The 16,002-nt window shown below is 37.8% G+C and overlaps 1 protein-coding gene across 3 annotated transcripts in view; it reads left to right on the plus strand.

Annotated features, from left to right (window-relative positions):
* The window catches only part of Tmem131 (transmembrane protein 131), a 160,583-nt gene that overhangs the window by 83,902 nt on the left and 60,679 nt on the right, over window positions 1-16,002 (plus strand). For all 3 annotated transcript variants that reach the window (XM_048352290.1, XM_048352289.1, XM_048352288.1), the window contains exons 5-10: window positions 1,804-1,927; window positions 4,270-4,386; window positions 5,403-5,525; window positions 12,742-12,822; window positions 15,126-15,276; window positions 15,376-15,432. In XM_048352290.1, coding sequence (XP_048208247.1) covers window positions 1,804-1,927; window positions 4,270-4,386; window positions 5,403-5,525; window positions 12,742-12,822; window positions 15,126-15,276; window positions 15,376-15,432 — 653 coding nt within the window. The remainder of the gene's footprint in view (window positions 1-1,803; window positions 1,928-4,269; window positions 4,387-5,402; window positions 5,526-12,741; window positions 12,823-15,125; window positions 15,277-15,375; window positions 15,433-16,002) is intronic.

A 16,002-nucleotide genomic window follows, 5' to 3' on the forward strand; every position in this document is an offset into this window, starting at 1 on the left:
CTTGTGTACCAGTGTACTGTATGATTTACATACCTGTGTTGTTGGTCCAAATCATCACTTTCGTTCTGAGTGGCCTCTGGATTCAGGCAAGTCTTGAGCAGCATCTTAGAAAGTCAAAACTTTGGATGTGGTCCAGTATTTTGCTCAGTGCCAAGGAGTAGCTCTGGAGAGGTGATTTGGTACCTTTTCCTTGAGGCTCCCATCATTGCCTCCTTACTCCTGCTAGCTTCTCTACTCTTCTGAGTTGAAGGAGCAGGCTCTTACAACAGCTTGGGAACCTTCCTTCACCCTACTCTCTGACTGTTAGCTCAGGCTGCCCTGTGCCCCTCTCTTCCACCCTCTGCCAGCTAAAGGCAGCCTCTGGCTCCCTCAAGGACTTCTCATTCATTTTTGCTTATTTCTTAGAATCAGTACCTCTCTCTAAGTTCGAAATTTTCTCAGCATTATTATTGGAGATTAGGTAGGAGTAGCAAGAAAATCCATCATGTACTAATTCGCCATCTTTAAAAGAACCCAAAACACCTGACTAATTTCCTTAAGTTAGTGAAAACTAGCAGCTGTCCACTGCCGTATCAACTTTGCCAACTCATAAATTAGAAACAAACTGAATTAAAAAAAGAAAGGGTAGAAGCAGAACTTGAAGGGAAGGGGGAAAGAATGATGGGCACTTGAATATAAAATGATTCTGGTTCTGCCTTGAAACTGCTTAGGATTTGAAGTTTATATAGAAACCTTGGGCTTAAATATAAAACACAAAATTTCAAAAAGTGTGGACTAATGAAGAGGAGAAAAGGGGGAGAATGCAATCAAGAATCCAATGTATAACTGCCAGGCTTAGCTCTACCTCCATCCGCGTGGAGGTCCTAGGCCTGTCCGCCCCTTCCGTGTGGCCCTCTATCGCCCTCAACGCATCCTCTGGCCAGAAGGAATTAACTGCGGGAGTGAAGGCCACGTGCAGCCTCGGTCAGCGTGTGGTCGCGAGAATGTCCTGCCCCCTCCCCATATTTCCCAAGGAAGACACGGGCACGTGGACTTCTCAGAGAACCCACAAGGGGTGTTCTGGTTTAATTAGGGGGAGGGCAAATACACTTATACCAGCAGTGACGCGGGAAGGAGAGGGACTGACCAGGTGCCAACGATAGGCTAATGAGCGTGCCCATCACGGTGATGTCACAGAACTTCCCGCAGAGGCAGAAACCTCTTGGCTCCACCTCCTGGGCTAGCCAGCACCATTCTGACACGTGTGCTCACCGCTGAGAGGCGGGGGCTGGCCTGGCTTCTCTTCCGGTTGAAGCTGGAAGGAAGTGGGACGGGCTAGCCGGCCGTCCCCTCTTAAAGGCATAGCCATCCCCTACATATAACCTGCAAATTAAAGAGAGAGTAGAAAGTTTCCATTGTGAAAACATAGGGAGTTAGGGAACATCAGATTGGGGAATAGTGTTTGCTGTTGAGGTGTATGTGTGTGTGTAGGTGTAAACAGGTGTAGTACCGTGCTTGGGGGTGCACACCTATAATCCCATCTCAAGGGATGCTAAGGCAGGTAGAGCCAAGAGTTAGAGGTCAGCCTGGGAAACATAGTAAGACATTGACTCAAAATATACACACACATATATATATTTCGTACATACACTCATGCATATAATATATTGAGTAACTAAATATATTGTGTAATTTTACATATAAAACAATTTGATAAATATTTGAATATGCTTGAAAGTGAATTTAATAACTTTAATATTTAATTTTTAACAATAATATCAAAAACCAGAATTAATATGTGAAGTATTTGTTTTGTTTTTGCAGGCCAGTTGGAATGCCAAAAATGGAAAAAGTCTACTTACATAATCCTAGTTCTGAAGAAACTATTACTTTAGTATCAATATCTGCTACAACATCACATTTTCATGCATCATTTTTTCAAAATAGGGTAAGTTTCTCTGCTTAAAATTATTTTTCCTGAATGTGAAATTGAAAATATCATGTATAATTATATACATATTAAACATATTAAATCAGTTTTTAATTTCAAAGTATACATTAAGCTTTAATGTGTAGGTTTCCAAACTAAGTAAAAAATAATTAATAAGCCAAGCACCACTGGTTCACACCTGTAATCCTAGCTACTCATGAGGCTTTGATTTGAAGTTCAAGATTTGAAGCCAGCCAGAACAGGAAAGTTGGTGAGACTTTTATCTCCAATTAATCACCAAAAAAGCTGGAGGTAGAACAGTGGCTCAAGCTGTAGAGCACTACTCATGCTCATGAGCAATAAAACTCAAGGATAGCACCTTCTGAGTTTAAGCCCCAGGACGGAGACACACACACACACACACACACGCACGCACGCACGCACACACACACACAGAGTTAACAAATAGGACCTCTCATAGGGAAGTAAATGAATGAAACTCCTTTTAAGGAATGTGATAAAGTCAAACTTCTTTTAAGTATGTGTCATGTTGGCTACTGTATTTATTTTGTATCATTCTTAAATTTTTGTATTTGTCCTTGCTCAAGTTCTTTTTCATCATTATCTTGTGAGGTAGCAACTTTAGTAAAAAATATAACCATTTTTGGTTTTGTTCTCTTTTCCTTTAAATTTATTTTATAAATACATTTTCAAGCCTAAGCTACTCAGGAGGCTGAGATCTGGAGAATGTCTCAAAGGCAGCCAAGGCAGGAAGTTTGCTCGGTTCCATCTTCACAATGTTCAGCTTTTTAAAAAGCCAGGTGAAATGTGTCTCAAATGGTTGAGCACCAGCTTAGCAAGTATAAGACCCTGAGTTCAAATTTGAATACCACCAAAAACTAGAATTTTATAAATAAAGGATATTAGCATCAGCATATTGCTTTTGGTAATAAAAAAATTTAATTTCCTTTGTGGAACTTAGGGAAAACATCACCTTTCTAAATATTTCTTAAAATACTTTCCTTTGAGTTATTTTTTATTGTTACCTAAAAGGTATTTTTTCAGCTAATGTACATGTGACAGTTGTCTCAAATAACAGAACTCTAATGTTGAAGGAAACCTGTGTATAAAAAAATGTAGTGCTAAAAAAAAAAAAAAAAAAAAAAAATGTAGTGCTGAACCCCAAGAGGTTTGCCCCAGTTCTGCAGTTTTTCACAATAGTCAAAGTGAAAGACGCCTCGTGTGCTGTCAGCCTGCCTGTGATTTGTGTAATACTATGCTACAGTTAATAGCATACATTATAAGCTAGAGAGAGAGATACCATCATACATAAATAGAACCACTTTCAGTTATTACAGTGTGCAGACATGTTAGACAAGCAAAAATGGAAACAATGCAAAAATAGCTCATGACCCAACTACACATTTTCTTTTTCACTTTTAACTTACTTTGCTAATTCAGATGGTGGTGTGTCTAAACACTCCAGCCTTCATCTGGGTTAATGGCCAGGGATTTTGCTGCTTTCATAATTAAGAGACAAAAATAAGAGTTGCAAGTATAGATTCTTGCTTGGCTGGATAAACAGTGCAAATAAGGGGAACTCTGGAGAGCATACGGCTCATCAAAGGGGATTTGCTTCAGCCAGTTGCCTTGTGGTAATATAGACCTTTGTGTAGCTCTTGAGTTTTCAAGAAGAGTCAGGGATAAGAAATTTCTGTATCTCAACCAAACAACACAAACTAATGACCACCCATTTGACATTTCTGGATGAGGTTCACCTAGGGACCTATTTTATAGAAGGAATTTTTTGCAGAGTAGTATTTCTGAAAATACTTTTAAAAATAAATGTATAGGGCTGGGAATATGGCCTAGTGGTAGAGTGCTTGCCTCATATACATGAAGCCCTGGGTTCTATTCCTCAGCACCACATACATAGAAAAAGCCAGAAGTGGTGCTGTGGCTCAAGTGGTAGAGTGCTAGCCTTGAGCAAAAAGAAGCCAGGGACACCGCTCAGGCCCTGAATTCAAGCCCCAGGACTGGCAAAAAATATATAAATAAAAATTAACTATAAGTAAACATATAAACACAAAAAATTATATACAGTTCATAGACTTCGTAAACTATGTAGAGTAGAATAGTTTTCATCATTTAACTTTTATTGTGAAAGTTAAAATGTGTACTGTGAAATATATGTAGTAATGTAAACCCAATAAAAATAATTTTTAAAAGCTTAAGTCTTTAAAGAAATAACCTAGTTTATGAAAATTCTAAGGTATTTATTTTAGAGTACTTTAGCTGTCTAACCTTGGTGATGTTTTTGTTATTGTTACCAATTTAATTTTATTGTTTTTCTTTTTCAGAAAATTCTTCCAGGAGGAAATACATCATTTGATGTAGTTTTTCTTGCAAGAGTAGTAGGAAATGTAGAAAATACTTTATTTATTAACACATCTAATCATGGGGTGTTTACCTACCAGGTAAGAACCAGAATTAGAACTTCTATTTATTTTACAGTCATTATCACTGACTTTTATGACAGACTTTTAAGAACTCACTTCAGAAACTTTGGAGATAATAGAAAATGTTAAGAGTTTAGACTTAGAATATTTTCATTCTCACCATAAATCTCCTATTCAATTCAGACTATGAACAAATGATCTTAAAATAGGTTTTGCTTTGTTTTTGAGGTGCTAGGATTGAAATCTAGGGTCTCATGCCTGCTAAGCAAATGTTCTACCACTGAGTTATACCTCTAGGTGTAGATGACATCCATTGTTGAGTAAACAAAAAGACTATTAGAGGAATAAAGATCTGTGAGGTATTCCTCAACAGACCTTAATAGTTACAGTGAATCTAGACTGTGTGAGGGTCAGGGTTAATTTGTTCTCCTGAGCCTTAATGACCACCTGTGTCCATATATAACCCTAAGTGTATCTCAGGTCAGTGTGCTTTTTTCCCCTTCACTACCACTGGTCCCTTCCTAGCGACAGACAACTGTCTTCATCAACTTCTTTTAATCTTTTTGTTGGCATCTGGTGTGTTCCAATACTAGACTGTAAGTTTCAGGAGAATAGGCACCTTGTTTATTATTAAATTACTTACTACTTAAGTACTCGTTCTTAGTACATCATAGACACTTAAAAAAAAAAACTTGCCATTTGAATATCTGGCTCACTCTGTTTAGTCAGCCTTGAGCTTTCCACTGTGGGCATGACCTAGAGTTGGGCTTGATGTTTCAACATTATCTGAGCCATGGTTGGAGTTAGGAAATCCTATTTTTTCCCTGTATGTTCCATGATTTCACGAGGGACTGCTATCATTTCAAGTTGCAATATATTATAGTAACATTTCCAAATGCACATATATAAAATAAATCAAACAGTGGCCCAAACTAATTAATAGAAGTGATTTTTTTGCATCAAAATTAGATTTAACTAGTTTTCCTAGGTAAAGCAGGCCTATGCAGTGCTACCTATTTTCTTATTTTAAACAGGTATTTGGTGTTGGGGTTCCTAATCCTTATCGATTGAGGCCATTCCTTGGAGCCAGAGTCCCAGTGAATAGCAGTTTCTCACCCATAATAAATATACACAACCCTCACAGTGAGCCATTACAGGTAAGTTTATGAAATGGGTTAATCCAATTATGCTTAGCATAAAATCTTAATTTATTATAAAGCTGTTTTAAATGATGAGTTCTTCTAGATTCTTCTAGATGCATTGAAGAGAGTAATACTTTCTGTACAACTTACTGTGGAGTTTGAATTTTGGAATATAGCAGTCTGGATGTAAAATTGGAGAATAATTTTCAGTCAACTATGGCTTTTTTGGTGTTGCAGTTTAGGTAGCTCTGCATTTTATTTGAATTTAGATTTTGCAGGCCAGAAGTTTCTACTTATTTGTGGTAATAACAATTTTTATAATATAGCCTGAAAATTAAGATTGAAGGAAAGGGTAATATAGAACCATGATTAAAAGCAAACTTATTCTTCTTTTATAAAGTCTACTAACTCTTAGCCAGTCTTTTAAAATTTTTTCTCATTAGCTCCTTGTCTTCTCTTCAGTGTTGAGTGTCACTCCCTGCGAGAATCCCTAAAATCTTCATTCCACATTTCAGTGCCTTCCAACTCTGAATATGCAGCCACTATAGCTTCTAAGTTGGCTTGGCCCTGTGTTAGAAAATGTAGATGTTGGCCAGAATTGTATATAGTAATTGCACCTAGGGCTCCAGAGTTCTTTAAGACCCTACCATAGTCATAATAGTAGCTCGAAAGTGCAGATAGATGAAAAAGAATATATTTTCTGGCAAGTACAGGCTTTCACAACTAAAATGGGTTTTGTCCTCCTAAAAGCTCCTGTTACAAATGTTTATAAAGAAAGAAGTGAAAGTAGATCAAAGACCTCAACATCAGCCTGGAAACTTTGGAATTACTGCAAGAAGGAGTAGGAGAAACACTAGAACTCACAGGCATAGGCAGAAACTTCTTGAAAGGAGTCCCAGGGGCACAACAGATAGGAGAGAGATTGACAAATGGGGTTGCATCAAAATAAAAAATTTCTGCACAACAAAGGACATAGTTACTAAACTAGAAAGACAGTCAACAGCCTAGGAGAAGATCTTTGCCAGCAATACATCAGACAAAGGCCTAATATCTGAAATATACAAGAAACTTAAGAAAGTAACTCCTCCCAAAGCTCATAAACCAATCACCAAATAGGCAAAGGAGCTAAGGAGAGGCTTCTCAGAAAAGGTAAGAAGGGCAGAAACAAAATCACACATAAGGAGATGCTTATCCTCTTTGGCCATAAAGGAAATGCAAATCAAAACAACAATTGGGCTGAGAGCCCATCTCACCCCAATTAGATTGGCCAACGTTGTGAAGTCAAACAGCAATAAACATTGGTGGGGATGTGGGGAGAAAGGAACCCTGTTGCACTGTTGGTGGGAATATAAGCTAGTACAACCACTCTGGACAGTAGTCTGAAGGCTCCTCAAAAATCTAACCATAGATCTTCCCTACAACCCAGCCTTACCACTCCTGGGCATCTACCCAGAACATCACAAGCCAGGATACCATAAAGACACCTGCACATCCATGTTTACTGTTGTACTAGTCACAAATAGCCAAGTTATGGAAACAGCCCAGATACCCTACAATAGATGAGTGGATCAAAAAAATGTGGTACCTATGAACAACGGAATTTAACACAGCCATTACATAGAACCATATATGTCATTTGCAGGGAATGGATGGACCTAGAACAAATCATGTTAAGTGAGATAAGCCAAGCCCAGAGACACAGGCAACTCATGTTTTCTCTCATACTCAGAAGCTAGATCTAAAATATACTGGTACATAATAAAGTGTACAGGACTGTAGGCATTATATACAGTGAGGCCAAAGGAGGCTATTCTTAGGGGAGGATCACAGAGGCACAATACCTATGTGTCTCTGATGATGTAAAATAATATTTATCAAAATGAAGCCCAGGAAATGGAATTGAGGGGTTTTTTTTTTCTTTGCTGTTGTTTTCTTTTTGTTCTGTTTGTTCTTTTCTGTCTTCTGGAGGGGAAGGAGGCATTACAACATAGAGGGACAAAGGGTGAACAAATGCAGCATTGGTACTACTCACTGTGCTCTATGTTCAAAATTAACTACACAACTAGGAGGTGGAGGTGGAAGGGGAAAAACTGGGGGAGAGAAAGGAGGGGAAAGGGGCGATGTTGTCCAAAAAGAAATTATTTTTTATCTGACTTATGTAGCAAAAAAGCCAGTTAAGAGCAGGATAAGGCACCAGTATGGGCACAAAAAAAAAGAAAAGAAAAGAAAAAAATGAAAGGGGAAATGAAGAGGATAAAAGGGAGATTTTCCTAAGCCTGAATAGTAAAAGGCTTAGAAATATAAACTAAAGTAGCAAGAAGGAAGTCTTTCCCGTAGACTTGCCTGATGTTGGGGGAGAATGGCTTCTAAGAGGAGCACTCTGTCCCAGTTTAAACTTAGCTTGATACTGTCATCACAAAAGAGGACAGTGCTTTTCTGTCCTGGTTTTCCAAGTAAAAATGTTTCTCTCTTGTCTACATCATCATCATCATTTGAGTCCTTTCTCTACACTATGTCATGGTGAGTTTTCCCTGTTCTGGTTAACTTTTTTCACAGACTTATACCTCAGAAATTCTTGCTACTTTTTTTCCTTGACTGTTGTTAATGAAAAAAATAAAATTGTCCTCTCATTCTGCCAAACCTTGATGTATAAGTTGCCTCACACTGCTGTCCTTGGGATGCTACAGAGTATTTAAGGAAGCTTGCTCCTTCATGGGAGGATGGAGCTCATGAGATTTGGCTCATGCGTAACAGTCAACAGTTGTTTAAATAGCCTTTCCCTTTTTTCTTTTTGTGCCTGTCTTGAGACCTGGATGCTGTCCCTGAGCATTTTTGCCCAAGGCTAGCATTCTGCTACTCAGGCTATAGTAGCTCCACTTCTGGTTTGTTTTTTTCTTTTATTGAGGTAGAGGGTTAATTGGAGATAAGAGTCTCGTGGACTTTCTTGCCTGGTCTGGCTTCCAGCCACAATCCTCAGATCTCAGCCTCCCGAGCAGCTAGAATGGCAGACATAAGCCAGTAGTGCCTGATTTAAGTAGCTTTTTCTAATCAGTTTTTAGAAACCAGCTGACATCCAAATGTTACTCTCTGAATTTACTTTCGATAGTCCTCTAGTTTATACTTTGCTTGTTTTGTGATGCTGGAAATCAAATGTTCTACCACCAAGTCCTAGTGATTGTGTGTGTGAGAGACAGACAAACAGACAGATGGCAGAGTTTTATAATATTTAATTCAGAATTTACCATGGTAGTCATTTCACTAGTACCCAGGAGAGCAAGGGGAAAACCAAAGTTGCATTCTAAAGAACAATAAAGATAGTTTAGGAATTTTTAGTCCTATAATACGTTAAGATTTGTCATTTGTCCTCAAATTTAAGAAAATATTCTAAAGTAAGAAAATGCATCTGATTTATTCTTTATACAAAACAAACATGATTCTCCCTGACATTTCAGCATTCACCTTTTTTCTTTACAATTCAGTGCTCATCACTTCCTGTGATGGTGAGAAAATTCTGCATCTCTTTGTCCAATATAGTAATCACTAGCTATGTGTGACCATTATATATACTTGAATGGGTAGCTATGGTGGCCAAAGAATTAAACATGTAATTTCCTTTTTATTTATTTTTTTCAGCTTTTTTTTTCTTATTTATTGTCAGAGTGAGGTACAGACAGGTTACAATTTCATACGTTAGGCCTTGGGTACATTTCTTGTACTGTTTGTTACCTCCTCCCTCATTCCCCCTTCACCCTTTCCCTCTCCCCCCATGAGTTGTTCAGGTAGTTTACACCAAATGGTTTTGCAAGTATTGCTTTTGGAATCATTTGTCTTTTTATCCTTTGCCTCTCGATTTTGATATTCCCTTTCACTTCCCTAGTTCTAATACCAGTATATATGTAATTTCCTTTTTTTATTTAAATTGAAATGACTGCATGTTGTTGATAGCTGGTATGTAGACTACACATCTCTTAATTCCAAGCCCTTACTTCTCGATACTATTCATACCTTCTTGTGTCTTTTCAGACTATTCTTTCATTTGGGACTATTCTGTCATTTATAGGCATATATGTGGTCACACAACATTTTTTGTTGGTATCTTTTTATATAAATTATATTTTGTATGTATTTTGGCTTTCCCTTTTACCTAAATTATACTAAATTAGGACAGATAATATTAGTCTAAAAATCAGGAATGTGGGGCTGGGAATATGGCCTAGTGGCAAGAGCACTTGCCTCCTACACATGAAGTTCTCGGTTCGATTCCCCAGCACCACATATATGGAAAATGGCCAGAAGGGGCGCTGTGGCTCAGGTGGCAGAGTGCTGTGCTAGCCTTGAGCGGGAAGAAGCCAGGGATGGTGCTCAGGCCCTGAGTCCAAGGCCCAGGACTGGCAAAAAAAAAAAAAAACCAGGAATGTGACAATGGTTCCTCATGGTAACATCATCTTTCATTTTGATTTCACAATTTAGTTTTTCTGTCTCCATCTCATACTGATTTTCCTCATCCTCAAAGTAATTTTGTTTCCAAACATTGTGCTTGTTTTCTTGATATGTTAAAAGATGTTAAAAGACATATATGCTGGTTATGTTGCCATTTTTTTCCCCAGAAAAAAAAAAATCTTCCCTTCCCATATCAATTAATGTGATTTTACAATAAGCACTCTCTAAGACTATTATGATAAACCTAGAGGCAAGTAGTAGTCAGACAAATCTTAGCTCAGTATTATTTGCAAAATGCCCTACTTTGTTTCAGCAACACATGCATATAGAAAAACAGAACAAAATCCTTAAGGTTATACTAAAGCTTCACAGTTTTACTTGCTTTTTTCCTTTTCTGTTCACTTTTGGAGGACTTTTTGTGATAAAAATAAATGCAAGCCTTCCATCACTACACCCCAAGTTAAAGTAAGTTAATCAAAAGTATTCTTTTCAAGAGCTAAAGTTACCCAGTCTTAAAGGAAAGTTTCCTATGACCCATTCTGTTCCTTGAAAACAGCTGTCTACAGTGAAGCTTGGACTCAGAGTCCTTAGGAACTTTATCTCCAATGCCAAACACTGGAAACAGCCTAAATGTCCATCATATGTGTATGCTTTAAAAACTGATTTAAGGCTGAATGCTGATGACTCACCAGTTATTGTATATCAGTGATAGCATCAATAAAGTTGTCTTAAGAAAAACACCAGCCAGGTGCCAATGGCTCACATCTATAATCCTAGTTACTCAGGAGGCTGAGCTCCAAGAAGCAAAGTTCAAAGCCAGCCTAGGCAAAAAAAATCTGTGAGACTCTTATCTCTAATAAACTACCAGAAAAGCTAGATGTGGAGCTGTGGCTCAAGTAATAGAGTACTAGCCTTGAGCAAAAAAGCTCAGGGACAGCACTGAAACCCTGAGTTCAAGCATCCCAATCAACAACAACAAAAGAGAAAAACCCACAGCATATGCTGGGGTGTGACTCAGTGGTAGGTGCCTGCCTAGCATGCAAAAGGACCAGCATTCAAACTACCATGCAACTTTTTAAATTCTTAAAAGCCACAAGCCATACAGCCATGAATGTTGAGATTTTGTTCCTAGCAGAAACCAAATACTGTGATATATTATTTTTGTTTTGACACGTGGTAATTGTGCAGACTTGTAAGTGACATTTTTGTTTTGACACGTGGTAATTGTGCAGACTTGTAAAGTCATAATGTGGCATCAGCGCATGCTTGCATTGTACAGTGGAAGTAAGATTAATTGTCTCTGTACCACCTCAGACATGTATCATTTATCTGTTGTAGAAAAATTCACACTCCTCTGCTAGCACCTTTGAAATATCCAGTGAATTATTGCCAGCTGAGAGCTGTCTATTGTTAAAGCACCATGCGGTACTACAGAGTATGAAAAATTATTCCTCCTCCTATCCAGCTGCCTTTTATCCATTAACAATCCCTCTTTCTGTTCCTCAGAAACTGAGTATTTTAACATTTCATTAGAATTGTTCTGTACACACCCACACCCACATCATTTTGGGAGGGAGGGCAGTACTGGGGTTTTAACTCAGGACCCCCCAGTTGCTAGGCAGGAGCTTTACCACTTGCCGCTTCCCCAGTCTTGAAGTATTTATCTCTTCACTATTTTGCAATTATTGTATTTATTGGATCCACCACTAGAAATGTGGCATGTGTGTAAGCACAGAAATACTTGGACAACTAAAATAAAGAGAATTTACATTTTTAAAACTTTTATTACAAAATAATAATTAGAGTGAGATCAAAGGAAGATATTCTTAGGAGAGGATCACATAGGTGCAATAGCTATCTATGTTCATCAGACCATGTAAAATAATATTTATCTAAATAAACTCCAGGAAATGGAAACGAGGTTTGTTTTTCCTTTGTTGCTGTTGTTGTTTTCATTTCCTTTTGTCTTGTTTGTTCATTTATCTTTCTTTGGAAGGGTAGGGGCACAGAAATGGTGGGACAAAGGGTGAACAGATGTAGCACTAATACTCACTAGACCTTATGTTGAAAACGAACTGTACAATTTATAGTTAGGGATGGGAGGCAAAAACTGGAAGAGCATGAGAGATGGGATGACATTGTTCAAAAAGAAATGTACTCTGTCTGACTTATGTAACCATCACTCCTCTGTACATCACTTTTACAATAACAATAAACAAATTTTAAAAACTTAATAGTAAAATTTAATAATAAAATAATAAATTATTGCATTTAGAAAAAAGAAAATTAAGTGTCCTGTAATGTTTTCTGAAATCTAGTCTCTAAAACAACTGTACTCCTTCCAGGTTTCATTTCTAGAGTTTTGGGGTTTTTTTTAGTTAAAAGTACTACCTAATTGCCAGGCGCTGGTGGCTCACACCTATAACTTTAGCTATTCAGGAGGCTGAGATATGAGGATTGCAGTTCAAAGCCAGCCCAGGCAGTAAAGTCTATGAGACTGTTATGTGAGACTCATCCCCGATTAATCACCAGAAAACGAAGTGGAGCTGTGGCGCAAAGTGAGAGCACTACCTTGAGCGAAAAAGCTCAGGAACAGAGCCCAGGCCCTGAGTTCAAAAATAACCACCTTATACTCAAAAGTAACATAACATGATACTTAACCCACATTTGTAACTGTAGGGGTATTTTCCTAAACAATTAGGATGCCAGACTCACTTCTCCCGTAACAGCCAATAACTGTCATTGAGAAGAGGATTTTGAATATGACTGTCATGTGCTCTTGGTATCCTAGGTTGTAGAAATGTACTCCAGTGGAGGAGACCTTCACCTCGAGCTCCCAACAGGTCAGCAAGGAGGCACCAGAAAACTGTGGGTGAGTGGAAGCACGTTGCTGTTGTCTGTGCTCAGAAAAGCCAAGCATCTTTCTTAAGTACCACAGAAACTACTTAACTTTTACTTCCTGAAAAGATATGGATGACTTCTCCTTAATTAATATATTAGTGCTAAATGTATATCAAATATATTTGAAAATGGGTGAGAAAGTAAGAGGAAAATATAAGTTGTAGATGAAAAAAAAAGACAAAATTGGCCGGAACTTTAGCCTTCTGTATGGAATAGAAGTCATCAGCTATTTTCTTAGAAAGCTGTTTCTGAGTCTGATCATGTTGTCCTTTACATAAGATTCTTTGAAAAACTGCGTGAAGGGTTCATGTTTTTGAAGGGAGAGAAGGTATGCAGGTGGTGGAAGGGGGGAAGGGAGTCCTGGAGCTTGAACTGGTTTGTGGGCACTGGCCCTGAGCTTTGTTTCCTCAAGGCTAGCGCTCTAACCACTTGAGCCACTGCTTTCAGCTTTTTGGTGGTTAATTGGAGATAAGGACAGTCTCTCCCTGCCTCCCAGCTACAAACCACAATCCTCAGTTTTATGGACATGAGCCAGTTTTAGGTGAAGGTAGAGAATTTTAATATTCATACTCAATTTGTTAGTAGCATTTGCAGAGAAAACCAACTTAAATTTTAAATCATTAAGTAATCTATGTTTACTTCAATATTAGTGAATATTTAACAATTTGATGACTGCTTAGATAACTACTTATTTTAGAAAATATATCAGATATTTAGCCAAGTTACAGAATATGCAAAAACCTTATAAAAGGGCTGGGGATATGGCCTAGTGGCAAGAGTGCCTGCCTCATATACATGAGGCCCTGGGTTCGATTCCCCAGCACCACATATACAGAAAATGGCCAGAAGTGGCGCTGTGGCTCAAGTGGCAGAGTGCTAGCCTTGAGCAAAAAGGAAGCCAGGGACAGTGCTCAGGCCCTGAGTCCAAGCCCCAGGACTGGCAAAAAAAAAAAAAAAACTTATAAAAGAGGATATTTAAAATTTTTATCTGCTATTCATAGACATACCCTACAACCCAGCCATACCACTCCTAAGCATCTATCCTGAGCAACAGGATCCAGGATACAAGGACACCTGCACTTCCTTGTTCATGGCTGCACTGTTCACAATAGCCAAGATATGAAAACAACCCAGGTGCCCCACCACAGAGGAATGGATCCAAAAAAAATGCAGTATAGACAGTGGAATTCTACACAGCCATCAGAAAGGATAAAATAGTGGCATTCACAGGGAAATGGAACAAATCATGTTGAGCATGACAAGAACAGAGAGACAAACAATGCATGGTCTCCCTGATATCAATGCAGGTATTAGATTTAAAACGCAACGAGATGTAACATAGTAAAGAGGACTCAAGATACCAATATACAGTGAGACCAAAAGAGGACAGTCTTAGGAGAAAAGTACCAAATAGTAAGACCCCAACACCTCTTCACATGTACATAAAATACTTTAGAAACTGAAAGAACCACAAAAATAAACAAGGGACCTCTTCTTAATTTGTCTTACCGTTTTTTGATGACTCTGTATTCTTGACCTCACATATAGTGTATACATGTGCACACCTGAGGGAAGCTGGGAGATGGGCAGAAATGAATGGAAAGCGGGTGAAAAAATACAGCAGAGGGGCCCAACAGCTGCACTGGACATTGATGAAAGTGAACTAAGCAGCTCAAGGGCAGGAATGGGAGGGAAGGAATGAGAGAAAGAGGGGACAGATGGTACTAAACAAAAGGAAAGAAATGTACACATCACCCAATCTGGAAGGAATGGTCTTAGTGTTAAAGTTCATAGAGTTCATAAGCTTTGTAGATTAGAATGATTTTCAATATTGTGATGGTTATAATGTGTGCTGTGAAATTTCTGTAATTACTTGATCTCAATTTTAAAAGGAGCCCCTAAAAAAAGACATGCAGAGAAAAATTCTACTGGTTCCTAGCAAGCCAGATAATTCTAAAAACAGAAAAAGAATTATGCATCTCCCAAACTTTTTTCAGTAAGTGTTCCCTCCAGTGAATGTTTTCTGTGTGAATGTTTTCACTACCAGACTGAAAATATGTGCTGATTTTTGTGCCAAGAAATTTACTAATTTTCTTGGGAAATTTTCTTCACATTATTATATTCTCTGTATGTGAGACATTTGTGCTTAGTTGGAGATTATTATTCCTTACTATAAAGTGATAAAAAAAAAAACTTTCAGTCCATGTTATCTGATTCAGCAAACAAGGTAATTTTACAACATTACAGACAAAACGTGGTTTGTTCACTTGCCAGGAAATCCCTCCTTACGAAACTAAAGGAGTGATGAGAGCCAGTTTCTCCTCCAGAGAAGCAGATAATCATACAGCTTTCATCAGAATAAAAACCAATGCATCAGACAGCACAGAGTTCATCATTCTTCCTGTTGAGGTTGAAGTCACAACAGGTTAGTGGAAAACCTGAAGAAATTTCAAGTTTGTTTTGTTTTCAGTGCATTTTATTCTGGCAAAGTGAAAGATAATTGCTGGCTTTTCTTTTTCCTAAGCTCCTGGAATTTATTCCTCAACTGAAATGTTAGATTTTGGTACACTACGAACACAAGGTAAAGAAAAACAGTCTTTATACATATTTTAAATTGTATCTATTTCCCTGCATGGGACTTAGTGCTACTGGCTCTATAGTTTTTTGTAATTCAGCTTTAAAAGTTATTTCTCAGTGTAATCTTGTAGAGATCTTCAATGACTTTATTCCATAAAATGTTTATTCCATATAACATATATGCATATACACATGCACATTTATGCTCTCTCTCTCCATATTATACATATATGTGTGTGTGAGAAAGAGAGAGATGTATGGATGTATGTGTACATATATCTTGCGAAAACATTCACCTGTCGTCAAATGGGTTGCATTGCTTCACAGATGGAAAAATACGGTCAAATATTAACTTAAATCTCCTAAATGGAGACTGAAGCAGAAAGTAGTATCCTAGTGTATTGAGTTCCTCACCCATTTGGTTATGTTGAACATTTAAGTATGAATTTTTATTCTGTGTTGTTTGGGTCATTGTTTTAAAAGGAAGCAGTTCTTCTAATACACAATGTCCTTATGAATGAAGTGATTTCTGCCTAATATTTTTTATTAATGTGATTGTTATTATATTTCATAT

The sequence above is a fragment of the Perognathus longimembris genome, chromosome 8 (assembly GCF_023159225.1).
Source record: "Perognathus longimembris pacificus isolate PPM17 chromosome 8, ASM2315922v1, whole genome shotgun sequence".
Lineage (NCBI taxonomy): Eukaryota > Metazoa > Chordata > Mammalia > Rodentia > Heteromyidae > Perognathus > Perognathus longimembris.